This window comes from Harpia harpyja, chromosome 5, assembly GCF_026419915.1.
Source record: "Harpia harpyja isolate bHarHar1 chromosome 5, bHarHar1 primary haplotype, whole genome shotgun sequence".
In the NCBI taxonomy this organism is placed as follows: Eukaryota; Metazoa; Chordata; class Aves; order Accipitriformes; family Accipitridae; genus Harpia; species Harpia harpyja.
In genome coordinates this window covers 69,714,680-69,741,340 of record NC_068944.1, presented here as the reverse complement: position 1 = coordinate 69,741,340, position 26,661 = coordinate 69,714,680, and the positions used below count along the sequence as shown (strand labels likewise).

General features: G+C 38.1%; 1 protein-coding gene across 2 annotated transcripts in view; it reads left to right on the top strand.

Moving 5' to 3' along the window:
* ADCY8 (adenylate cyclase 8) overlaps window positions 1-26,661 on the top strand; it is a 131,409-nt gene that overhangs the window by 88,395 nt on the left and 16,353 nt on the right. Inside the window, exons 8-13 of one of the 2 annotated variants that reach the window (XM_052788133.1) lie at window positions 213-410; window positions 7,285-7,385; window positions 14,605-14,806; window positions 18,117-18,206; window positions 19,583-19,755; window positions 22,611-22,692. In XM_052788133.1, the coding sequence (XP_052644093.1) occupies window positions 213-410; window positions 7,285-7,385; window positions 14,605-14,806; window positions 18,117-18,206; window positions 19,583-19,755; window positions 22,611-22,692 (846 nt within the window). The remainder of the gene's footprint in view (window positions 1-212; window positions 411-7,284; window positions 7,386-14,604; window positions 14,807-18,116; window positions 18,207-19,582; window positions 19,756-22,610; window positions 22,693-26,661) is intronic. The other variant, XM_052788134.1, reaches the window with a different exon arrangement.

The window sequence follows — 26,661 nt, the reverse complement described above, 5'->3', positions numbered from 1 at the left end:
CTAGTCTGTATAAAAGAAGGCATTAAAGTACTCCCCCTAATGTACTGTATGTGTTTAGTGGAACAGACTTCTTATTTTACACTTCTATAGATTTCATTGAATGAATTGCATGGAATGCTGTAATGGTTTGCAATGCAACATGATCTAAAACATTGCATTTTTAACCCAAGGGGACCAGCAGGTTTATTCTGTTTGCATGTGCTTTCCCCTAGACTCTGGCTGCCCTAACAAGAAATTCAATAAATCTGCTTCCAAACCATCTTGCACAAGCTTTGCATGTCCAGTCTGGGCCTGAGGAAATTAACAAGCGAATAGAGCACACCATCGACTTACGGAGTGGCGATAAATTGAGAAGAGAGCATATCAAGCCTTTTTCACTGATGTTTAAAGACTCCAGCCTGGAGCATAAGGTAGCTGGGTCTTGGTAGCTGCATTATTTGCAACTCAAATTGTAATAAATGTCCACTGAAGTAGAGAAGCTGTAGGTTCTAGCTTGCATTGGTTTTTTTCTGGTTTTGTTTTTCTTTTTCATTTTGTTTCAGTTTTCAAAAGTTGCAACTGAGCTAGAGGTCTTAATAGACAGTGTCATGATGGAGGTGTTATAATGCTGCAATGATTACATTTCATTGTTGGAAAATGCCTACACTGAGCAAACTGCTTCTGAGAACAACAGCCATTTGCTCAGTTTCGTTTGCTGTCTAGTACAAGCAGTTTTCCATCAGATGACAGGTTGCTTTGGCACAAATGGTGATTGAGCATATTAATAAACTGACACTTCTATTCAAAACATATATCTATATTTATATAGATATGTTTCTTTCATTTAGTCACAGGATGCATCTGATGTCTTCTAGGCTGCTATGTTTGTTTCAAATCAAAACTAATTTGTCAACTCTTTGTTTTAAACATCCTTTCTTAACAGCTGCCTCTAAGAGGTAAATATTGTTCATGTCTTTGCTGCTTCTCAACAGCAGTATGATCTCACTAATTTCTATTTCAGTCAACATCCAGATGTAAGTTCTAAGTTAAAAAAGATAAGGCAATGGGAGAGTTTTCCTTGCAAACTGATGACATGGGGTGGGGTTGCACAGATCTCAAATTATTTCATTGACTTGTATGCTATTACAATGCAGCAACAGCAGGTCTGCGATAGGATGTGCTCTTAGACTGGAAAGAAAGAAAAATAATGGGGAATTGCAAGCATGGAGGCCCACTTCTCCATCATCACTTTAACCTGCACTGGAAAACAGAGGTTTTTTACTTGACTTATGGGAGACCAGTCCTCAGGTGGTATCAGTGGTGAGAGCTTAATGAAAACCACTGGAAAAGAAAAATTCTACTTCAAGTATATTTAAGCCCTTATTTCACAAGCAATCCTGCAGAAGGAAAAGGAAAGGTTCATTTAAAAAAAAAGAAAAGATTCAGTTTTCCCATGAGGGTATTTATGATACTGAGACACAAGGTAGAATCCCCAAAGCCAAATTAACCACTACTGTTACAAGAGAAGATATGAAGATATTTCTTTCAGTGCAGACATCGTGCAAAGCTGACAGGGACCCAGGAAGTTAAATCCTAGATTTCTGGTATCCTGTGAATTACCATCTGAAGGCCTCAAAGTAATGAGTAATCTTTAATCTTTTCAAGGCACAAGGTCAAAAGATAAGGTAAAAAAGTGTAGGCAAAATAGCATTTAACCTAGAAGGTGAGGGATGGTATATTAGAAATTTTTTGTGCAAAAGAGGAAACAGCCTGATCACAACTTGCTGAATGAGCAAGCTAGTCAATGGTTCACCTAGTCTTACATTACTATTTAATAAAAACGATACCTGAACATGGGCTGGAGTAAAGGGACACTGCCCAGAATCAGATCCTATATTCAGAATATAAACTTTCTTGTCATTTTAGACTTCACAATTAGCAGCCACAAGGAAAATCTATACAGAAAGGGTAGATGTTCATTTAAATGCAATTTAAGCAGGAGGGGAAGAAAAAACCCCATGCTCTAATCCATCACATCACATAGGTCAGTTTTTAAATATTAATAACGTTTTGAATTGCATCTGGATGACAAAAAGTCTATTTAAAATTCAACATTTTGAGAAATTTTGATACATTTTCTTCTCAGTATGACATTTCCAATGCCAACCTGTGCTGCAATGCTTAGAAAATGGAACTTTCATTCAATATTTCCTTATGTGCTAGTCCCAACCAGTAAGTGCAGGCAACCCAAACACAAAATCCTTCCTGTAAACTGGATCATAGATTCATAGAACCATAGAATGGTTTGGGTTGGAAGGGACCTTAAAGATCATCTAGTTCCAACCCCCCCTGCCATAGGCAGGGACACCTTCCACTAGGTCAGGTGGCTCAAAACCCCATCCAACCTGTCCCTGAACTTCTGGACTGAATCTTCTTTCTGTCCTCTAAATCAGGCTGGGGTTTAGTATTACACAGGAGTAAAGTTTTAAAAAATATCAGCACTGTTTTACTTGCTCTGGTTCATCCACCTCCAACAGGTGGTTAGTTGCTGGTCAGTAACTTCCTTGCTTGTGGTCAGGGTGCTGGGGCACCCATAGGTGTGCTCAGAGAAGGGTGGGCAATGCACCAGGATGCAAAGGGATAATTCAGATTAAGGAAAGATGAATCAGTGTCCTCATCATTATAGGCAGGGGCATTGTCACATGGGACAATGTGGGAAATGTCCCTTCCTTCCTTGTCTGCCTGTGCACTAACTACATGTTTGTCCCAGTAGACTTAGTGTTAAACAATAGTCTACAGGCAGTCATGAAAAAAATAATGTGTGAACCATTTTGCTACACAAAGTAGCTATTTCCTCCATGTTATCTTATATTACTATTATTTTCTCCCTTCTTCCTGCCCATTTAGGAAACAAAACAAAACAAACTCAGATTTAAATTGGAGCCTTATAAAGTTATTTCAGAAGCCTTTTCCCTTTGCTCTCCCCTCCTCTAACCTATCAGTCTGGAATTATGCTTTCTTCTAGTCGTTAACATTTTGCAACTGCTTACATGACCTTCTACATCAGCATCTTGAGCTGCTCCCTGCAGCATTGCTGAGCAAGTAGACAGTCTGTGTCTATGGACCTCCCATCTCACACTGCCGTTTTCATTTGCTGCCACTTAGCTGTCCAGACCCGTGGCAGCTTTGAGTCAGAGGTAGCTCTGAAGTAAAGTAACTTTCCTATGTAAAAGCTTGTGCCCTCACATTTAGCCATCACACTTTCAGGCAGCGCTGGCATCTGCCTAATATTTCTTTTAACTGTAAGTACTTCTCGCCCCAGACTTTACAGTTATTCAATAGGCAGAACAACCAGTAACCATAGCTGACATCCCATCAAGAAGTGTTACGTTAACCTTGTTCAATAAGAATTGTGTTAATAATGCTCTGTACCTCAGACCCCAGAGAAGTGAGTAACCATATGAACAATAAACTATATTTCTTCCTCCTGCATTAGTAACAGGACTACCATGCTGTGGGATCATAAATCTTTTGGGGTGACTTGAATAGATCTGAAATGTCATGCTGGACTTCTGTTTAAACAGTCTGGGTTGTTTCGTTGTTTTTTTCATTATAAAACAATTGCAGACAGCAGATTTATGCTAGCAATGAAAGCGCCATTTTGCTTCCTTTAAGGTTTCAAAATGTAAAAAAAAAAAATGATTTCTGGAATCAGCATGCCCAAAACTACCATGGGAGCTAGCACATCTCCTGGTTTACAATCATTTAAACGACTGGTATGTCACAGCAGTTTAAGCCATTGGTACATCTTCCCACTCCTCTCTTATCTTATTGCTCTGTGTTCTTCTTGGTGATAGAATAATTGTAGATTCCACAGCAAGGAGCTGAAGGTTGCATTAGCAAATGGGTTATCTCCATGAGGCAGTATATATATTTCCACATGAATTTTGTGATACTTCATTTTTCAGAGGATTTGTGCAGGATCCACAGCTGGTATATTTTATAGATTCTTTACCCAAATGGATTAGTCATTACTAACCTGTATTTCACTCATTAGCATTTGATATCTCATTTAGAGACTAATTCACTCTCAATTTTGCTAGAGGTTATTTTCACAAATAGGATGTAGGCAGATAGAGCAAAAGACTCATCACAGGAGAGTACTTCTAATTGTAGCACAAAAATACACTAAGGGTTTCCAAATACATAATAGCTCATAAGGAAAATCTGATACTACTTTAGATGATTTCCAATAATTAAAAGATATCATCATGATGCTCCACATTATTAGCAGTGACTTGGAAATATCAGTGCCATGTACTTTTGTACAGGACAAAGCATAGTAACAGGGCAGGGAATTTTACATGCTGGTAGGGTTTTTGTTAAGGAAAGTTTCCAATGCAAAGATTCATATAAAGATATTCTATGTCTTCCTGCATATTTGTATTGGGATCATAAATCAGACTGGGCTTAGAGGTGAAGTGTCTACATATTTTCTGTGAGGTGAGCACACTTAAGATATCAAAAGGGCTTTGAATTTCATAGTACAGGTTTTCTTAGGCCAAATATTGGACATAAATACCTGAGTTTCTGCTTCAGAATTTCTGATGAGTGAGATTAATAGAAATTAAATTAGTAGGAAACAAACTTTGCCCTTCCTGCATGCTGTATCCTTGCAGACATGGGCCTCGCCTCTTTCCTTCAACTCAGAAACTTCCATTGGCAAGAAGGACTGTAAGAAACACTTGGCAAACTCTGGGCCTGTTCAGCATCTTCTTTTCTGTCGTTGGTCAACAACTGGATCTGTGTCTACTCTTTGGTCTTCTCAGGAGTTCATCCATCTCTTCTGCCTTGGGCTTCCTGATACATATTCTGCCTCTCCCCTGTACTGCAGCAGCTTTTCCAATGGCACAAACACCATTGCTTTGAAGAAAAAAAAAAACAAACACGGTCTCTCTTTTTAACCATAAGGTCCTACCAGAGTCAAAGAGCAGCAGTGGGGATAAAACCAAACCCCCTCCTCCCCAGTACACAAACACTTTCTCTAGGTGAACATATAAAGCCTGTTGTATTACCGGTACTCCCCTTTCAAAGAGCCCTGGGAAAAGAGAGGAGAGGTGGGGAATAAGCAGCATTACTTGGCGGAGAAAACCTGCCCTTTCTTACGCAAGCTCAGTTTCAGCTAGCTGGCTCCCGCAACAGCGCGGGCAAGTGGCTCAAGTCCCATGGGAAGCAGGGCGAGCCTTCGCTACGCCATGAGCAAGTCATGCCAGTGCAGGTAGGTCTGTGGGATGTTGCAGCTAAGGTTTTCATTGCAGAGTAGGTCACATCGCGATTCTTCCCACCACTCTATGTAGCTCTAGTTGGCTACATGCCTCCCCATACTTGTGGAAGTGCCTTGAGGCTTAGTCTATCCTTCAATTAATTCTCCAAGTCATTAAGGGGTAGACTGCTACAGAAGTGCTACGTTTATCATTAGTGTTTGTACTGCCTCAGAGATGCTAACAATTTCTCATCACAACATTGTTACCGATTAGACCGCAGCATTCATCCTTTTGACATAATGCTCAACACAGCAGGCAATTCCATGTTTGTGTTTCATTCAATTAGTTTGCTATAATTTCCCTAAGAAACAGTTGGAATTTCAGGTTATATTTTAAGGAACGTACCTTTCTTTTTCCCTTTGGTTCTTTTTCTACCGCAACCAAAAAAAGCCCTCGTCCGTTATTTAAGTAGACTGATGCAGTTCTGTTTTCCTGCACATGAAATCAGGGTCAGTGCCTGTGTGCTTCCATCAGCAAAATGGAGTTGCCTGTGAGCACTATCGAAAATCATGTCAAAGTGATACCACTTCTGCCAACAGCAGGCACAGGGTATAATCACAGCAGAGGAGGAGTCAAAATGAGGGGTGCCAACAAATAATCCCCCTCTCTTACTCATAACAAATGGGAGCAGGGAAGAGAGAAGCCTTTTTCCCATTTCAGGAGCTTGAGGCTGTTTTGACCAGCTGTTTATAACTAAGATGAAGTCCCTACCTAAGGTCCATGTAGTGAATATAGGCTAAGTCTAGATAGGATCTTCCTTCAAGAGCAGATTAGCTATAAAATGTAGTTCATAGCTGAACTCTCTCAATGTATGTTCCTGATACATTTCTTAATTGGTTTTAATTTTTCTCAATTATAATGCTCTCTAGGCATTTATAATTGCAGTTTGCTTTATTTCCAAATTGCTGGAGAAAGTTTCTGATATCTGATATCTCCTTGACTCTGATTTCCTTTTGTTCTGCATGTGTAACTCTTAGCACCTCCAAAACCGCAGAAGATTAAATAAAATGGAATTATTGCTCAGAGGAGGAAAAATGACGGGGGCAGGCATCTGTGGGATTTTTTATTAGGTGAATAAAATTTAGTGGCATCCATATAGGATAAAGAGGTTTACAAAAAAATATGTCTATGGACCAATCTTCATCTGCTGTAAACAATTGGAGCTTAACTGACTTAGCAGTGATAGATACCAGCTGAGGACTTGGGTAAGGTTTCCACTTTAACTGATCCACCATGATTCACCGATGTATCCATTACTCCTTTTTCTTGGTAACGCCCATAAAAGGGGAACCTGCTAGCATTTTCAGTGGTTTGATATGCTGTAGAAAAATATTTCTGCAATAAATCATCATAATAATGCACCTGCAATGGTCTTTTACATAATACTACCTTCATTTTCTCCTTGGAGAATGCCCATATTGCCAAGTTTCTGCATAGCCTCTGGGTAAGTTAGGATACAGAGATCATGACCCATATCCCAAATAATCATGGAATGTCCCAAATGATGTACTTTTCTTAAAAAATAAAAGTAAAAAAGAAAACAGAATGGCCTCAATTTGGCAAGCATGGAGACACCTCTGTGATATCATGCATGCAGAGTTGCAGATGACTTCAGTGTTTGCCTTCAGGTGAGGAAACCCATGGTTCCTCTGGTTAAGCTATTAAGTATTTAGTATTCTGCTCAGCAACACAAGCCCCTAGTATCTACCTGGAAATTTTTAAAGTAAATAATTTTGAAAGAGAGGCAACCAAGTAAAACAACATTGTATTGCAAATTACAGAGTTTTGCTCTCTTGGATAAAGTGTTTTACCAGTTTATTAATGATTTATTTGTTGTGTTTCATTTCTAAAAACAAATTCAGGTTTATTGATATATTAGCTCTTCCTGCTAATTTCCCCAAAGTCTCCTATATGCATCAGTCTTTATGAAACTACTACATGGGTTAACAGCTAATTTACTCTTTTTTTTTTTTTATTCTAGTATTCCCAAATGCGGGATGAAGTATTCAAATCAAACTTGGTGTGCGCCTTTATTGTTCTTGTATTTATCACCGCTATCCAAAGCTTACTTCCCTCTTCCAGGTAAATACAGAACTATATCTCTATATATCTGAAGGCGCTCTTGGGGAAACAGCGGGATAACATTTCTAGGAGTGATGTGGAATGAACCAATAAAATCTGCTTGTTCCCCAAAAGTGTTCAGAAATATTTTTTCACTTTTTTCCCCGATATTAACTACTTTTGTATCACATTATCTGCAGCTACATGTTTTCATGTGAGACAGTAGCATCTACTGACATTATGTCATTACGTTTTTAAGCAGAACTCCCACTGACATAAGTGGGAACTTTGGGTTACAAAAGTTTGACACAATATGGCCTGCTGCTTGCAGTGTTGAAGTAAAACATGATCCAGACTTACAAAACTGCCTCTTTGCTAAGTGACTGGTAATCAGCTTGGGAATCAGTGATTGTTTTGGTTTTGTTTATTACGTGCTACATAAGAAAATTGTACTGTTGTGTTTTGTTGCTGATGATATGTATTACCCAGCTGGGGAAAGCAATCTTGTGCCATGAAGAAGGAAGGAGGTGGTCTGGTAGATCTTTTCTCACTTCTGCTTTTATCTGAGGCTGACCAAGCAACAACTTCCTATCAAGGTGATGAAAATGTGACATAGCTGAGACTTCTGTGTCCAAATGTTTCACACAGTCAAACCCATCAATTGGCATTTTTGTCTACTATTTAATAGTGAGAACACAAGAGTGTGTACAAGGACTAAGGTCAGTTTTCTAGCATCATAGCAGAGCCAGCAACACATGACTGCCACTAAAACATGTCCCAGGTCCCATTTGGTCTTTGGCAGAGCAAGTGTTAAAATGGAAATGCCCAGATGAACATAGTTCTCAGGTGGTTTCTAACACTGAGATGAACCTTAACTTATGGATGACTGTAGAATAACCTTGAAAATACCATATTTGTATAAGAAATAAGACATTTATTGTGTTACAGTCATGCAGCAATATTTCTTGGATCATCTCTGGAAGACCTGGCTCACCACGTTTATGTCTGAGAATACCAAAATGGTGGTTAGAAGCAGGCAGGCAATGGTACTCTGCAGCAGTGGCGTCCCATGTATTTTGTAGCTCTCAGCTGGGAAAGTACCCAGAGTAGTACCTGACCTTCTGCTGTTCCTTATGTGCTATATTGCTCTAGTACGAATAAGTTTGTTTGCTTTTTTAAAGTTCTTCTCCCAATACACATCCAAAATTCTTCACTTCTGGTAGTGTTCTTTTTACTTTTTTCTTAGTATGTGGAAGAAGATTTATGGTTCTTATTAATGGAACCTGTTTTCCAAAAAGATTTCTGCTGCTATATCAATCACTGCTATACCAGCAAAAAAACCCATGACTTTTTTCCTATCTGCACAGATTCATCTCTATTAATTCTCGTGAGGGTGTCTAGTGCCATTGCAATTAGGGGAGAAGGAGTCATATAAGCACATTGCCTGCAGCTGTTTCACTTCTTGGTTTCCCGACTTGTACAGTAGTCTTGTGCTTTCCCCCGCGCTTCAGAAATGCTGTGGGGACTTTTTTGTCACTGAGTGTTAAAGAGGCTGTAAATATAAATATGTTCAAATAAAGATTAGATAAATTCCTACAAGATAAGATCAGTAGAGGTTTTTAAACGAAAATATGGAACCTTGGCCTCAAGAGTGCCCTTAAAGGTTGATTGGTGGAACCTGGGAAGATATTTAGGGAAAGGATATTTACCACTATCCCCTTTGTGAGAGAAGATTTGGAGCCACATGGATGCTTTATGGCAGTTCTTATGTTCTTTGAGGAACTGCAGATCACAGTCAAGATTTGAGAAGGGACATTTTGGTCTTCATTTTTCAAGTTCTGATACTCTGCTTCAAAAAATGTGTTTCAGTCTTAAAAAACATGCCTGTTAAATGAGCGGAGGTCAACAGCTGAGCAACCCTAAAATAACAGGATGAGGGGTTTTGAGTGAGAAGGTTTCAATATGCTTAAATGTATTGAATGAGGAAATAATCTGGAAGTTCAGATTTCCTAAATTCCAGTTCTAAAAACAATTCAAGGTATGAGCACATGAACATGCTATCACAAAGTTAGGCAGGATTTGGATTCAGAGAGTCTTGGAGATAACTTCATGCTCATCTGTTATACCTCTTGTAGATATCAGAGAAGTAAACTACTACAGTGGAAAAGCATGGACATCATTTCCATGGAACAATTAACAAACTATAGTTCACACTCCTCATGGTGACTTACCCATTTCCTAACACCACACTTAAGTGTCTTTCAATGAATGCTTCAGAGTTCTGTTGAACAACGATGGAATTTTGTGTTTGCTTAAGTATATGTTTGAATATTTTTCTGAGCTGAGTCTTTTGGGGATTTCTGGAAATTCGGTGAAAGAAAACATTATTCAAATCTTCATAAAACATATCTTACTAAGGATCTTCAGGGATTTTCTCACATAGGTTGTCTTTGTGTGTTAAAGAAGGGAATCATCTTTCATTATTGCATCTACTGTGTATCGGAGTTTCAGAATTTTATCTCAGTTTATATCTGTCTCCTGTAGGATAAATATTTGATCCATTCATACTTTTCCCTGACAGGGCAGGCACATCACTGAATTTAAAAATCTTTGCAATAGTTTTCATTCTTTGAAATATTGAGTTGGGGAAATTTCTCTGACATAAATTAATGCCATATTTCTGCTGTAATTATCCTCTATGAAGCCATTAAGTTACATTGCCAACCTTGCAGTGATTCATCTTCTCCATCTGAGAGGCCTGGGAGTTTGATTAATTTCCTGCAATGAACTTTCTATATGCTCACATGGGCAATAGATCATACTAGAGTAGACTGCTGAACTACTCTTATTTCTGTTAGTTTTTCAATGGGTTATTCCTGTGAGGGGAGAAAACCAGGTTTCAAAATGTTGTTCATTTAAACATCTACATCATCTGTTTTACGTAAGTTTTCCTTCTGGTTCAACTCTTGATTTGTGACTGTACACAAGGAAGAGGGAAGGCAAAAGCTCCATTTAAAACTTCATTTGACCTTGACAGTAAGGCAGCCCCTAGAAAGAAAAGTATATGGTCTTGAATCTCTTCTTGGATCAAGAGGGGATCCAACCCAGGTGTCCTAGTTCTGGGAGAAGTTCATGGACAGAAGAGTATTATGGCTCTTTGTTTCTATCCCTCTAACCTTGGCTACGTCTTCTGCTGTACTTGTTCCTATCAGCATGCTGCCAACAAAATCTTAGCACAGATACTGGATTGATCCTCTAGGAGGTCATAGGTGTGCAGACTTCAGTTTTGTTTTTATCTCAAGCAGTCTTAGACAAGAGACAAACACATCAATGTTCAACTGAACAGCTACAGTGGAAGAATTTTCACAGCCTATATATTTATTATGAACAAATACAAGGCCATGGTTTCTCAGGCACCTAAGCAGGTTATGTTGCATTTTGGATTCATATCCCAGACTTAGGTCCCTAGATGCTCCCTTTATAGTACCTTAATTCAATAGTGCTGGGTCTTACATGTAGAGTTTGGCAATCCAAAATAAGAACTCATGTTTAGCGTCCTCAGGTCTGACCTCATGAGGCTTGACCCTAATCTTTTTGACAGCCTTAATTTAGTTTCATTTAGAGCTGGATCACGCTAGGTCTGCAGAATTAGTAGGCTACATCTGCATATATAGACTGTCTATATATATCTGAGATATAGATAGAAACTATCAGTTCCAAAGAGGATCTCAGTCATTTGGCTTTGGAAAGCAAGAAGGCTATTGCAGAATACTGCTGTAGTGTGGGAAACAAGGAATTCATCTCACATAGCTAATTGTCAGTATCTATACCCTAGGTTCTAAGTATAGCCACTAGAGAACGGGTCAATCAGTGGACCTGAATAAATCTAAGAGACTGCTGTGCAGTGAGATGAATTGTATCCTAAACTACACAGCTTTCTTGAAGAGCCTTCTTGACTCCCTTGACTAGTTCTCCATGAACATAATGTCCAACTTTTCCCTGCCTTTATTGACTGTCTCTCCTTGGCTTTCTGTGTATTTTCACAGAGAGAAGCTGCTCTCAAGGCATTGTTTATTGTGTCTCTACTTGGTAGCCTTGGGACTTTCATTCAGCAAGTTCTGAGACTTCCCACAAAACTTTTAGGCGCACAGGATGAAATCTGTGGCTCCTGCTCCAGTCTTTGTTTCCTCATTGTTCAGTCTTCCCTTCATAATACAGTTTGTTTTTACTGGCCACATTGTTTCTTCTTTCAAAAGAAAACTTTATTTCTGGGTGAGGTCGCTGGAGAGGATGGGACTTTTTTGGGAAGCTCCACTGTGTCCTGTATTCAAGTCACACACAAAACTCTGACAAAGCTTGTTGGAGTGAAATGCTGACCCAAGTGTAATATAACATTTCATACCAATGGTACATCATCAGAACAGTGTCAAAGCTACTATTACCACATGGCAGATTTCAAGGGAAGTTAATGCGTAATTCATCTTATTTCAGTTCATTAGGGAACGGAACTTCCATTTTGATATTTTTCACATTTTCTTTCAAAATGTTTTGTAATATAATTTGGTACTACAAAAAAATACCATCTTATGCATATATATCTTACTCATAGAAGTTCAGACATGTTCCAAAAGAAAAACTCTGCTAACTACAGCCTCATTTTCTGTTTGTTATCTGTTTAACTCATTTTCTTTTCTGGACTCCTACACTGCAAGTCTCATTAATTTTGAGGTTCTGAGAGTAGGAGCTGTACATATAAGACATAGCTGAATTACAGTAAATTATTCTGAGGCTTGCATGCTGTTTTCAAAATCTTATACCTTGATCATACCTCTGTGTTAGCTTTATTAATTTTAGTAGGTGATAGACAAGAAAGTTTGAAGTAAATTGTATGTTATTCTGTCTTAATACTTTAAAGGAGTCATTGTCCCAGCAAGTCTGTTTGGATGATCAGAAAGGAATAATATTTATGCAAATATTGTCTTTAAAACACCATCAGATTTAATGTGTATGAATCTCTATCATCACAGATGAATTAAGGCATTAAAAATCAGAACATTCTTGTGAAAGATAATATTTAAAATTAAGCCTGCTAAAGCATACAGGAGTACAGTTTTGCAATTAAATCTCTTTCAGTTTGACACCGGTACCTCATATGTTATTTATGGCTTTTCCCTCAATATGACCAACATTTTCCCACATATACCCTGACTTATGCCTAATTTTTTCAAAAAAACATATTTCCTTTTGAACATAAACATTTTCATTTATCCTGTTTTCTCAAGGTATTTTCTACAAACATGAGTACTGTGAGGAAGATGTACTTACAGTTTTCGTATAAACTACCCAGTGCATCTTTGGTGTCTCCTTAGTGCAAATATTTTGGACTCTGTCCATCAGCTACAAATATGGCCAGAGCTAAGGAATGGCAGTTCCTTCACAGACTGATTCTCAAGCTTCTCCTGCTATGTCCATGTATCCTCTCCTGCCATTATCTCAGTGTGGTTTCCTCTTCCCTTTGATTAAATACCTATTAGCTTATGGTGAAATTTTTTAGAGCGAAAGCTTTAGTTAATAGGCTCAAACCAAGTATTTGAATTCAGATCTGTATGAGTTTAGAATTTGCTCTTCTAAAGCCAAATTTGAATAGCCTGAAATTGAGGAGAATTTCAGTTAGATTGAGATATAGTCCATTGAGATTCAGGGAGTGGATCTGGCTGACCTACTGAAAAATGAGAAAAGAAAAGCTATGTTGTTTTCATTTCTATTTCCAACTTACACCCTTACATTTGTCTTGCTGTAGGGCCCAAATGTACAAATAGCATTGTGCCCTACGCAAAGATAAGAAAGATAGGTGATGTGTAGCAAAATCTGAAACCACGTTTTCAATAAGACAAAACATATGTTCACAGAAGGCTTAATGAGCAGGGTAGAGCTTGCCTCTATTCAGGCACCTGCAAGTGCAGAAGTCTGCCTGGAGCACCCTGATAGTCCAGTTTCAAAGATTTTTTTTCTGTGAGACATTATGATTAAATCACTGTAGTGTACTGGCACATGTACAACTAGGTTATTAGAAAATTTAATTACTTAATTCAAAGCCTCAAGTTTAATCATTCTCCTTATAGGAAAAAGGCAATGGGAAAGCAGAGTGAAGAGGGGAGAGGTTTCCAGGAGCAGTGGAGTTACTTTTATTTTGCATGGGTTTGATCTTTGTGAAAAGAGACACAGAAGGACAATAATAGACACAAATGGGGACAAAAACTTGACTTGTAAGTGCTGGGTGCTTTCTTCTCAGCAAAGTAAACAATTTACTGCATTTATGAACCTTCTCGGTTACTTGATTGACTTCAGTTCCCAGATTTAAGCAAGAAAAAGGAATAAATTTAGAAAACTATAATGAAAGTTGGACTAGAAGAAATTATGGCTTTTAACAGTTTATTCAAAGGAATTGAGCTGTCTATTCTGTGTATGCACTTAACAGTACTTGGTTAAGGATCACATCTGCAAGAACAAAGTTTATAGGCTATGCCAAACAACATGTTTTATTTAAACATGTTTGTATCATAGAACACCTTTTCATCTGCTTTATATTTTAAAGGGCTTCCATGAAAACAGTAATGCTTTTGCTTTTTTAGAAACCAGTGAGATTCTTAGCTGCAGTTGACCCACTACTAACTAAAATGAGGGGAATCTTGCATTTCTGTAATTACTATATCCTGACTTACACCAGAAATCAGGCTGCATTATTGTACTCACCTTAGAGTCTATGACCCTCAATATAGTATGAGTTTGAGACACCTGTGATGTGTTGTATACAAAATAACACTGTACTAAACTGCCCCCAAACTAGTCTACTAGAGTGGGAACCATCTTATGCAGAAGTGGCATCAGGATCCTACAGGCTGAATAGATTTGCTCTGAAATAAACTTAAGGGACAACTGAGTCCCAAAAGAAAGGACATGCCTGCCACTCAGACTCTATCTAGACAGATAGAGGCACTGGCAGTGAATTCCCTGGCTTACTTCTTCAACAGCAGTTTCTCAGCAAGAAACCATGCGAAGCAATGGCAGACCTATGGAACATGAACAAATCTTTGTTTTCTCTGGTTTTTTTCCTGGACTAATTGTCTCAGATTTATGACAACTGATTTCTCCTGGTCTTAACTATTTACACATTTATTTTTATTGGCAGTGGTATTGTATTGAGGTTTAATGCTGCGTTCTCTTTTTCTTTTCTTCCCAGGGTGATACCAATGGTTATTCAGTTTTCTATTCTGATTATGCTGCACTCCGCTCTTGTGCTAATCACTACAGCAGAGGATTACAAATGTTTACCCTTAATGCTCCGGAAAACTTGCTGCTGGATTAATGAGACCTACCTGGCCAGGAATGTCATTATATTTGCATCCATTCTGATTAATTTTCTTGGAGCTATCATCAATATTGTAAGCTTATAGGGAACCAGGAAATATTATACAGGAAAAGATGATTTATGAATTATTAAGCTTGCTACAGGACTTGCTAACTAATGTGTTTATAAGCCAGATATGATTTAAATATTAAAAAAAGGCAAAAAGTACCACAGCTTCAGGAAATTCAATCTGTTGCTTAAACTATGTATTTCTGAAATATCTGATTATTTCTCCCTCATGAGTATCATCTATTTTTAAAACCCTTTTGCTACTTTCTGTTCAATGTATCCACCCTTTGAGGACCATTTGTAATTTTCTGACATGCTGATATACTTTCTTAAAGACTGTCAATCCACATAAACCTTATAGATATTAAATTCCTCATCTCACAGTTCTCCCATTAACTAGATTACTAAAAAAATGATAAGTGTCAACGAACCCAGAAAATACCTTCAAAGAAAGGACAGAGCAGGTCAAGCTGAGCCAGTAACCACAGCATGTGAAAAGAAGATAAAAAGCATAAATTCTAAACATATTTTGCCTTGCTTATTTAGTAGTTTGACAAACCCTTTCGGCCTAGATTCACCTTATCAAACCATGGGCATAGGCTTTCTCAGCTTGCTTTATAGTCAGTGCAGAAAAACAGGCATGCCCAAAGATTTCTTTTGATCATACTGGTCCCAGTAAAGAGATTTTTCTCTCTCCACTGCCCACACAGCAAGTTTAGTCTGATTTGGCTCCTAATTTACACATCTCCACTAAGACTTTAAAGTGTGACAAATCTAAAGTAAAGTTTATCAGCATATCTGTGATGAAAGGCATGTACCAAGCTTTGCTTAGCAGCTGTGGTTAGATAAAAAAATTGGTCATGCAATACTGTGGGCCTGACTCTACACAATGTCACAGGGTAAAAGAGTGGGGTCTTGTATGCAAATACCATACAGCCCTGATTATCCTGATGTCTTCAGAAATTTGAGACAGCTTTGCATGAATTAGGCAGATTATCATGTCAGACAACCTGGCAGGTGTTGAATCCTGAGCCAAGAAGAAGGTAAATATCTCACTCATAGATTAAAAGTAACATTTGCATCACACTTTCCTCTCGTAGGGCACCTTTTGGCTATGAATGTAGCAGTGCTTTTTCACCTGAACTTCATTCTTTGCAAATATTTATTTCCTTCTAGATGAGAACAGGAAAGTGTTTAGTGACAGTAATAACAATAGCAACTACAACAACACAACAGCAAAAATAATTATCCTGTAATAATTAATAATAATGATGATTGTGTCACTGGAGTAAGTATGTTGAAGTCTGATACTTCAAGGGTTTGCCTCATCTTTCACTAACAGATATGAGAATTTATTATGCTCTATTGTTGTCATTCTTCCATGATTGAATTCAAGTTGCCAATGTGTGAGGACTCAGCATCTGTCTGGGTTTTTTAATGATACCATGCAGTCGCTGATAGAAGAGTTAGTCAGAGAAAGAAGAATGCAGCCACTGATTTCTATCCTTACAGAAAAAATATAAATACAGTAAATGACAGGAAGTTCAATAGGGCTGAAAATTTCCTGAAGATAAGGACAGTGTTACATTACAGTATAGATCACTAAGGAGTATTGTAGAATTTAGATTTTTCTAAATGATGTTTAACAAATATCTGTCAGGAAAGATTTTGGTAGAATTAATCTTGCTCTTGAAACAAGATCTCTGACGGGCTATCCATACCCAATTTGCTATGGATATGATGATAAGGAGATCTTCCCCAGACTTGTTGTGGATTAATTTTTAAGATTGTGTCCACTGCAATCTTGTGGGATGGCTAATCCAAAAACAGTCAAAAGAAATATAATTCTTTTTACTGTCATCCCAGTAGGTTTCTATAAAGCAGTAAACAGTTATATTTATTGTCATATATTTAGAATGGCAATGACTTAAATAACTGAGTCCTGACCTCTACAGGAAATGACAACATTCATGCAACCTCATTATTTCAAATGTCAAAATTCTGCCATAATAGTAGTTTGCTCAGGAGGGACCCGAATGCATTTAAGAACAGGTAATGCGATACGCATCCACTGAGTTCAAATGCACCCAGTTGGAGGGGACTAAGGCTCAGATACTTTTTAACAAGAGCCATAAGGCTTTGGTTCCACAAGTGCCGCAAATGAGTCTTGTGGTTCTTTTTACATCAAGTGCATTCTTACTGTTATAAAATTAGAATAAAGTTTCTGATCCGGAAGGTCTTTTAAAAAGACACTCAGAGTGGTTCTCATGGCACTCTGCCCTGCACAGAGGTGCTGTACACCTCATAAACTTTCAGAAGGTACCATTAACTATCTCTTGTCATGGAGGACTGCACAGACAGCCTAGATAATGTTGCTGCATTGCAGAGATGACTGAATTGCTGAAAGAACAAACAAGAAAGTTCCAAGTTCGAAATTCATTAGAATTTAATTATAAGAAATCGGACCTCATTAAACAAACTCTCTAACTCTGTTGGAAAGACAGACAGGGTAACTAGCTTTTACATACCAGGTTGATGAAATGACCTAGTATAAACATTCAGATTGGATTAATATATGTAACAGGAGACTCCATCTGCTTTAACTGTCAAAATATGAAACCACTAACGATTTTTTCCTGTGTTCTAAGACCATGATGTATTGCAACTCAACACTGCTGTTTTGTTTATATTTAATACACTTGGTTTGAAATACCATTAAAATGAATGCAGGTCGTAACAGCAAAAGGCAGTATTACATTCTCAAAGCCATTATATCATGAATGAATTTTCATTCCCTTCCATTCTAGGCATCAGAGTTGCAGTTCTGGGACCACATTATGTTTTGGCACAAGCCAATTTTGCATGATGCCATGGGATTTTGTCCCACATCTAGAAGGAAAACACTGTTCATAGCAACGTAGCAGAAGAAAAGTGCTTGCAAACAAGTGCACACACGCAATCTGATTTTATGCTCCCAATTTAATAATATTCTCTACAGTTTATAGCAAAATATAAACATTTTGAGAGGGTAATTCTTAAGAGTCCAATATCAGTCCTCTGAAACTCCCAGAGGAGCTCATCTTTCCCCTTCGGCAACAAGAGTGTAGGAAGGCTACTCAGATGTTGAATGTCTGTAGCATGCATAGCTTCCCCTTTTCCATTTCATCTCCACAGTATGTCTTCCTCCTGTCCATTTAGTCCTTTGTGCCAGTTAGGGAGCTGGCATGGAGAGCAGCAGGTCAGCCAGTTCCATCGCTGAACCCAGCCAGCCAGACACACAAGCACTTAGTCACCAGTGCACAATATAGCCCTGATTTTGTTTTCTTTTTTCACAGCTATGGTGTGATTTTGACAAACCAGTAGCCCTGAAGAACCAGACGTTCAATTCATCTGCATCTTTTACAGACATCTGTTCCTATCCTGAGGTATTTCTGAGGGTACTTTTGAATCTGAGGCATGGATCCACAAAGGTTACATGGCAGCCACTGCCTGGAATCAATGACCTGTGTACTGGTGGTGGAATCAGGTGCCCCAACAGCATTGTGAAGCTGAACCTTTGCATCTATGTATATGCTAATAGAAAAATCAGAGGCGGGTTACAGAAGGAATTAATCTTATGGTCTAATGGGGCATTACAACCAAGTTTCAACCTTTAAACTGCATACAGAACCTTTCCTTGTTGGAAACACATCCAGCAATGATTCAACGAACCTAGTGCAAAAAAACACACTACTTCTTTATTCAGATGAAGCTAATGGAGTTTACATAGCAAAACCAGCAGTCATTCTGCTGTAGTTATTTTAAATTTGCATTTGGAGAAAAAAGAATCCTCTCTATGATGAGCAAGGAGGCAAAAAAGTCAATGGTTTGGTCATGTGTAGATAAAAAAAGTATGTTGCTTAGAAAGTCATATGGCGGTGTCAAGATACTGCCAGGAGTATGCTGCAAATTGTAGGGATGCAGACTTTCCTACAGAGGAACTGTACTAAAGAAAAACTCTACTCAGGAAAATGAATGCTATTTCTCCTAAAGCTGTATGATAGGAGTTAATTGAAACTACATTTGGACTGTGGGTGTTGATGTTGCTATTTTAAATCTGAACAGCTCACGGCCATGATTGTCTCTCTATATCCGGTATCAGCTGCATGGATTGCATTTGACAGATGACTAATCATTGAGAAAAATGAGACAATGAAGAGGTTAGAAAATGAGATATGAATAAAACTTCCAGGCACCACCTTTTAAGAGAGTAACGTAACTAAACAAGACCTGCAATATTAAAAATAAAAATACAAAAAAAAAAAAACCACCAAACCACCCAAACCTGTGGCTTTATCGTTTCTTCAAATAGCATGGGAAAACGATTAAAGCAGGAATATGATTCTCCCATCCTGATTAATGTGGGTCTTGCAGAAGTTCAGAATCCAAAGGAATGTATATTATTTTCTCTCAGTTGACTTTTCATTAGCAAAATACTACATGCAGCATCTCTCCCTTTCTTCTTTTAACTAGACAGGATGCCCTTTCCCTTCTAATACAATGAAAATACCATAAAGGCACAGTGGAGAATTTCCACTAACATGGAAGTGTCATGCAAAATAGAGAATTTGTAATTTCACATTCTATTCTAGCAAAACCCTTATTTTCAAAAAGTGCCCTGTACCCTAAGAAGACAGCCGAGCACTGAAATCCAGAGCAGGTTTTTTTATACTTCTGATCACTTGATCATTTATGTAGATACTTATGGAATTAACATGTAGTCACTGATCACTGAAGGTAACCAGTGCTGTTTTCTATTCAGTACTTTGTCTTCACTGGTGTGCTGGCAATGGTGACTTGTGCAGTCTTTCTCCGTCTCAACTCTGTCCTGAAGTTGGCAGTACTTCTCATCATGATTGCGATCTATTCTCTGCTGACTGAGACCATTTATGCTTCCCTTTTTCTGCAATATGACAACTTTAACCACAATGGAGAGTAAGTGTTCACAGCCCCCTTTAGGAACTGCTTTTTAATAAGGTAATGGGTCAAGTCTTGCCAGAGTGTATGCGTATTGGATAGCACCATAGTTAAGTATGGAGTGATGGTTGCAAGAGGCAATGACTAATCCAAAAAGATTTATAATGTGATTCTTTCTCAGGCCTTTTTATTAAAATGTTCATTTCATGAGGACATTATGAGCAGGGTTTGTCTTTTATGTCTCCCATAATACATCCATATTGCTAAAAATATGCATTACAGTGCATATACATTGGTTACTTCTATTCTTGAAAACTCCAGAGATACTGATTGAAACTCTAACCTCAATTTAAGAAAACAGGAGTGAACAATTGGTTTTTTAGGGGCATGTTTTTAACTGAGTAAAACCCAAACTATAACATGTAGATGTGAAAGATATAAGGAATACAGGGATGATCCCATTTTGTAGGAGTGCATCTGAAGGACAGACTCTGCCTCCCAGGCTTCCCTCCCAGCAAAAGGAGTCGAAGAGGACAGAATAGCCACAGTAATTTGCAGACTCAGTGCCCTAAGTGTTGCAATAACTGAATCTAGAGCATCAGTGATTTAGCTCATTGAGAAAAACACTTCTTCAATCTTTAATACTTGACCAATTTAGTATTGCAGTTGCTTGTGCTTGTAAGCGCGTGCCAGATGAAGATCCTCAGAATGACAGAAAAGCATGGATTTGCAGTGCAATTAGTTCTCACAACAGCCACATCTTTACACATAGTAAGGCTCTGCAAACATATCTTTCCTTGCTAGCTTCCTACAGTAGCAAGGTACTAAAGATTTGGGATGCAATTCCTTTTCCTAATGCTAGTTATCATCCTACAGACTAATATGACATATAGCATATTCACAGCAGACTCCAGAAAATATGACAAATGGCAGTAAGCAGTACTTTGGCTAAGTAACTATAGGTAGAAAACATAATAATTGTCTTTAATTTTTGTCACTAATCAAGCACAACAAAGAAAGATTCTCCCTTGTGTGAAAATCGTACAGAATTTAGACTAGTTTCTATTTATTTCCTGTTCCCAACAGTCCAGGACATAGGGAGCTCAGCTGAGATGCTGAGCACTCAGGACAAGGATCTGAACTTCAGCTCTGACATTAGGAAGCATGAGGTTCAAAGCTGTGTGCCCAGAAATGTATCTGTTTTCTTAGTTATACCAATTAGTTGAATAAAAGGTTTTGCAAGTCCCTACAAAACTCATCTGGCTCATATATTTGCGGCTATAGCTGCATTACCACAATATCCAATAACAGATGAGTTCATAACTAAGACCTTTGAGGCTGTTGCCTTTAGCCAGTGTACAAGGGGTCCTTCTGGAATGAAATCTTTGGGAGCTTGTATTTCAGACAACTTCAAAAAGGGAAACATTTGAATGCCAAAATATTTGCAGATGTCAAAGATGTTTCCTTCCTGTCTTTTGCTCTATATAGATGATTCATTCCATAGTGGTACATTTCCTCACAGTAAATTCTTCATGAGACCCACAAAGTCAGTTCAGTTAGCTCTCTCACAAGAAAGTTTCCTTTCGTTTTAGTCTCCATCAAGCTCTGCTCTTTCTCTCTCTAATTTCTCCGTCGTAGGAGTCCTTCTCTGACAAATATCACCTGCTCTTTTTTTCAAAATTACTATGGAAAATAGATTCAGGGTCTTGACTTTATTCTTAGATCTCAAAGTAGACAGAAGATTGTCCCAAAGTGTCTTCCAACTTCTTCTCCTTGTTTACTCCTTTATTAACTTTTTTCACAACTTCAAGCTTTAAGCACCTCTTAGCTATTTTCTCATCTTTCCTCATCTCCCTTCAACACAATAATTGCCAAGTATCCATGTTCAATTCGCCTCCAAATTTAGTTCTTTCTCCCTTTTGATTTACTATAAGATTGGCCCTACCAGTTCCACAACCTCTTCTTTTATGTCTTTTCCCCTGGGAAACATGTCTTTCCAAAACCTCCTGGTATTACAGAGATACTAATTTTCTTCAGTTTTGTCATCTTTCCACATAACTGTAATTTCTCCTCATATTTGAAACCCCATTTAATCGCTTTGGACCCCTTTCCACCTTATTTTGTCACACTTTCTTCATGCTGCACGCACAGCACCTCAGTGATTTCATACAGCAGATTTCATACAGCCAGTACCTTCCTGGCTCCTCTTCTTTGCTTCCCTACTGTCTGCAAGAGTTTCCTTTACTTCCCCTGCCAGAGGCGGACATTTCTTCTCTGTGCTTCTCTTTGTGGCTCAGTAAAACCAGTCCTAGTTAGTTTGCTATTTTTTTAATTCCCCTTTGATCCACATCTTCTTCCTTAACTCACCTGTCATCTTCTCCAAACCTTTCTCACAATTTGGGGATATTTAACTTTCAGTACCTGCCTTGGGGTTCATCTTTTATCTCTAGGCCCATGCACTGGGCTTTTACTTTCACAATCTGGAAGTTTCTCTTTCCCAGCTCCAGCCTCAACCTTTCCCCATCCAGATGTCACCTCCTGTCCTGCACAGGGGCTGTGGTGTTCATGGTTATTTACCAGGCTCCCAGGAAAAGAGACTGACTGACACGCATTTGAAAGAGAAAGATCATCACCTTCTGTGGACCTACTGTAGGCTACAATTTAGTTATTTAATACATTTGTCTCCAAACAGTGAGCACTCCAATTACACTCCTGTTCTCTTGAACTAATTATTGCTAAGTTAAATTTTCAGATACAGGGGATTTTTTTAAAGAACAACAAAAAGTACCAGGGTGCATTATGAAATGAAACTTCTGAACAAGTGCAACATTGACAAATCAATAACTGTATTTTACTTTGGATTTTTTTTCCAGCACAGACTTCCTGGGTACAAAGGAGGCATCTTTACTGCTGATGGCAATGTTCCTTTTAGCCGTATTTTATCACGGCCAACAGGTAATGCAAACATTTGCTTTAACCATTCCCTGTATCACTTGCAATTACAGGATGTGACAATAATTACTTCAAAATACCAACTGCCTTTTTATCCACTTGAGCATATGACCTTTAACAATTTAATAAACCATATGCAGAATCTGACTAAAGAAAGCCCACACCTGACACTGCCTAGCATTCTTAAAGAACATGTGCAATATTCTATTCAGCAATATGCAAGTTATATTGCATTTTCTAATAGAAACTTAAGGAACAAATGGGACTTCATTTATCTTAGGTACATGTACAATTCCAGTGGCATCTGACTGCATTGGTGCACTTGAGTAAGCATAAAGCCAAAATGAAGAAAGGGAATAACAAACAGTAAATAATAAAACTCCCATGCTTTAGAGTAGTTTTGTATGTTCATAGAGAAATACAAAAGATTTGAGGAAATGAGAAAAATTTGTGGTTAAGCACCAGTGGTAACTTCTTTGGTTCATGGACCACTTGCAAGAATCCTTTCACATAGACCTAGATCATAACCAGGATTTAGGGGCCTCAGAGCTTTAGGCTGATATCCTCGAGGAGGAACTGAGAAACTGGGTATTTCAAGAATCCATACACAGTGCACAGGGAGAGTGAAGTATGACAAATTAAGATTTAAAACAACAAATGCATTGAGTAAAAGCAACCTAAAGCAGGGTGTTTTCTCCACAGCACTTCTGGTTGGCAACCTCTAGGCTGCTGCATGCCAAACATGCTGATTTCAGGCAGTTTCTGTTCACATAAAGGCAAATGGGACCACTGCATCAAAGGAAGCAGCAACCACAAATGCCTTTAGACATTGTCCTGCATGTTCAACTTGCTTAAAGATTTTCCCTTCAAAAGCATCAGGCTGATTAATACCAGCATTTCTCAATCCTAATTTGAGTGAGGCAATGAGAGAGGAATGTTGCTGTGATGAATAACACAATATTATACACTTTATTACAATACTACAATAACTTTCTAAGTTGTGCAGGTACCTACAGACTCTGTTCTTTCCATAGGAGATCAAAAAGAAGGCAACACCTAAAAATTCTAGTAATTTTCTTCCTTTTTATCTTCTTTTTGAGGAAATGAGGAATGAGTGAGTAGGGGAAGCAGGAGATGAAATGCACTTTGTGCCCAGATTTAAGTTTGATGGAATACAATGTACTTTGACATATCTTTATCAAGACATAAAGCCCATATAGGAAAAATATGCAACAAATAAGAACTGAACATCCCAGATTCATGATAAACCATATAATATTCCCAATGATTTTTAACATACGCAAAGATACAAATCTAAGGGTTGGGAATTGTCTAAAGTGAGAGTAAGTACTAAGAAAGAAAACACTAAACGAGTTTAGGTAGAGCAAGTATTAGGCAGAATCCAGTCAATGCTCTTCAGGATCACAATTCTGAGTGTAAATGTCTGTCTGCTACAAAAGCCTGATCTGGGATGTTTAAGAGTATTTTCCAGCGCAGAAGCCTGTTAGCACAGCACAGCCCTTTTCCATTGTATTAATATTCCTTGTTCCATAAAAGAGGGTGTCTGCACTCAAACTACCATTGGAAATGGTCCCTGAGACGTGCTAACTCCTGCATGTTCTCCCAAATGATTCATAGGGCCACTCTGTCAATTTAACAATACCCAATGGCAGTGCCCAGGAACATTTCCTTGTATTGTTTAATTTCTTATTATAGAGTTAACCTAAAGGCCTCTGTATAAATGCCAACTAAAAAATATATAAAAATTTCATCCAGAGCGCATTAAAAAAAAATATCTCTCTCTTCAATAGTCTGAATTGATGGGGAGAACAGTAAGTCCAATAAAGCCATTCTCCAGCACAGCTTTGCTTCTCACAAACTGCAAAAGTATTCTGAAGTAGGATAGCTTAAAACTTGCCTCATTCTAGGTGGATTTACAAAAAAGATTACTTTTGTAAGGTTAAATTCATGGGCCTTTAATTTCTGAACAACTAACTACTGTTCTCTATCCATTGTGATTTGAAGTTAATCCCCACTTTTCTACACAGAATTTTAAGTGAGATTCAAGAAAAAGTTGCGTAAGACTGCCTAATTAGACTCAGAGCATTCTTAAAATCCTACATGTACTTCAGCCAATAAATCTCAAGGGTCTCTTGTGCTAAACCCGTAATTAAAAGTAGTTGTGTTACTATTACATGACATCGGGCTAAATAGACTAATTGCCTATTAGAAATTCAATTTCATATAGAAGCACATCTTTTTAACACGAGTAATATGTATTTTACAGCAGTGTTTCTGCAAACTAAATATGAAAACAAAAAGCACATGAAAGAAGTGTTGTGGATAATTTTGAGGCTAGACTTACTCTGTTGTAAAATGTCTTCATTTACTGCTTTATCTTTTTAATGAGTTAAGTAGAACATTTTGTATGAACATAAACTGTCACTTGAAATCCTATCAAAACACAATACCATATACAGTCTTCTCTACTAGAAATGTATCTCTAGTGAAAACACACTGTATAAATAGCTTATTAACCCTGAGTGAAACCTTCTGCCATGGCTTTAAAAGGGAAGGTCTTAACAATTGCAAAGAGAGAATAAAACTACCTACAGCAGACTCAATCCCTCCTCTCCCTTCACCCCAATTAGACCTAAAAAGAGGCATTATAAAACAGAGGGCAAAATCCTCTCTGGTTTCTTTTAGATTGTAGATCTGAGAGTAGATTGTGCCTACACCAGATGAGTGTTCTGGTGTAGGCAAGTGTTGACTGACTGGTTTGCTCCTCTGCTTCTGGGGCTCTTTGGTACAAAGGAAGATTTGAACTCTGACAGGGCAGGCACAGACAGCTGTATACCTAATAACCTCTGGATGGCAGGGCTGCAGTTTAGCTCTACAGAACCTTGTGGGAAGGGAGGAAGGACTGACATCCCTACACAGCAATTTATCTGCAACAGTCATGACCCTCTGAACCTTCTTCATGCTTGGGAAAAAGGGGAGGAATGAGGAAATGCAAAGACGAGATTGTTCCAATTGAAAGAGAAAAAGAGAGGAGGAGACATACCTAATTCTGGTAGTATGCTTCAGGTCTCTTCATTACCTTTTCTATATTCAGATTTTAGTGTAGTGAAGAAAGGATATTTGCTTGTTTTATCTGGAGTTTTAGAGTGGTTTCGGTAGTTGAAAGTGTCCCTTTGGGATGTAAATACTCTTTCCTTATTCTTTAAGGAAGAATATGCTGTCCCTCAAATGCTGATCCTTACCTGGTGCATGTGGCAATTGTCTGCAGAGCAGTTGGGTTGTACACCATTTAGAGGACATAGGTAGTGTTAGGCCTTCTGTATAATACATCTTCTCTATTTTCTTCACTCACTATTGAAATTAGGGGTGTTTTGTAGAGCTGCATATCAGGGCAAAAAAACCTGGACATTTCAAGATTTCTGTTGCAGACAGTCATTTTTACTGGCACCACTGTGCCCAGGAACATTTCTTTACACAATCAAAAAATAAATCCAAACCCCAATGCTATAATTTTCTTAGTTTTAACAAATACCAGAACTTAGCAAAGCATCTTCTTAAAATTTTCTATTTTCAGACCTCATATGTAGCACACCCTTTTATCTCTGAACTGACAGTGTCATCTCAGTTGTCCAATGATGATGGAAGAAAAATATTTCATGTTACAATGTGATTGTAAATAACCAGAATGACATTATCTACAATGTAAAGATTAGCTGCTAACATTCTAAGCTAGGTTTAGAGATGTGAAATTTTCCTGTACAGCAGCATAAAAAATTTTAGCTGTGAAAAACTGTATTAGTTTTTTGCAAAGCTCTTATTGTAGCAACATTAAATATCTGAAGCATCAAAGAACTCAGAATCCACCAGCAGCTCCTGCTCCAAGCCAATCTGTAAAACACCTTTAGAACAACTTGCAAAATTACAGTCAATGTTGCCTTCTCAGTCAGCTGG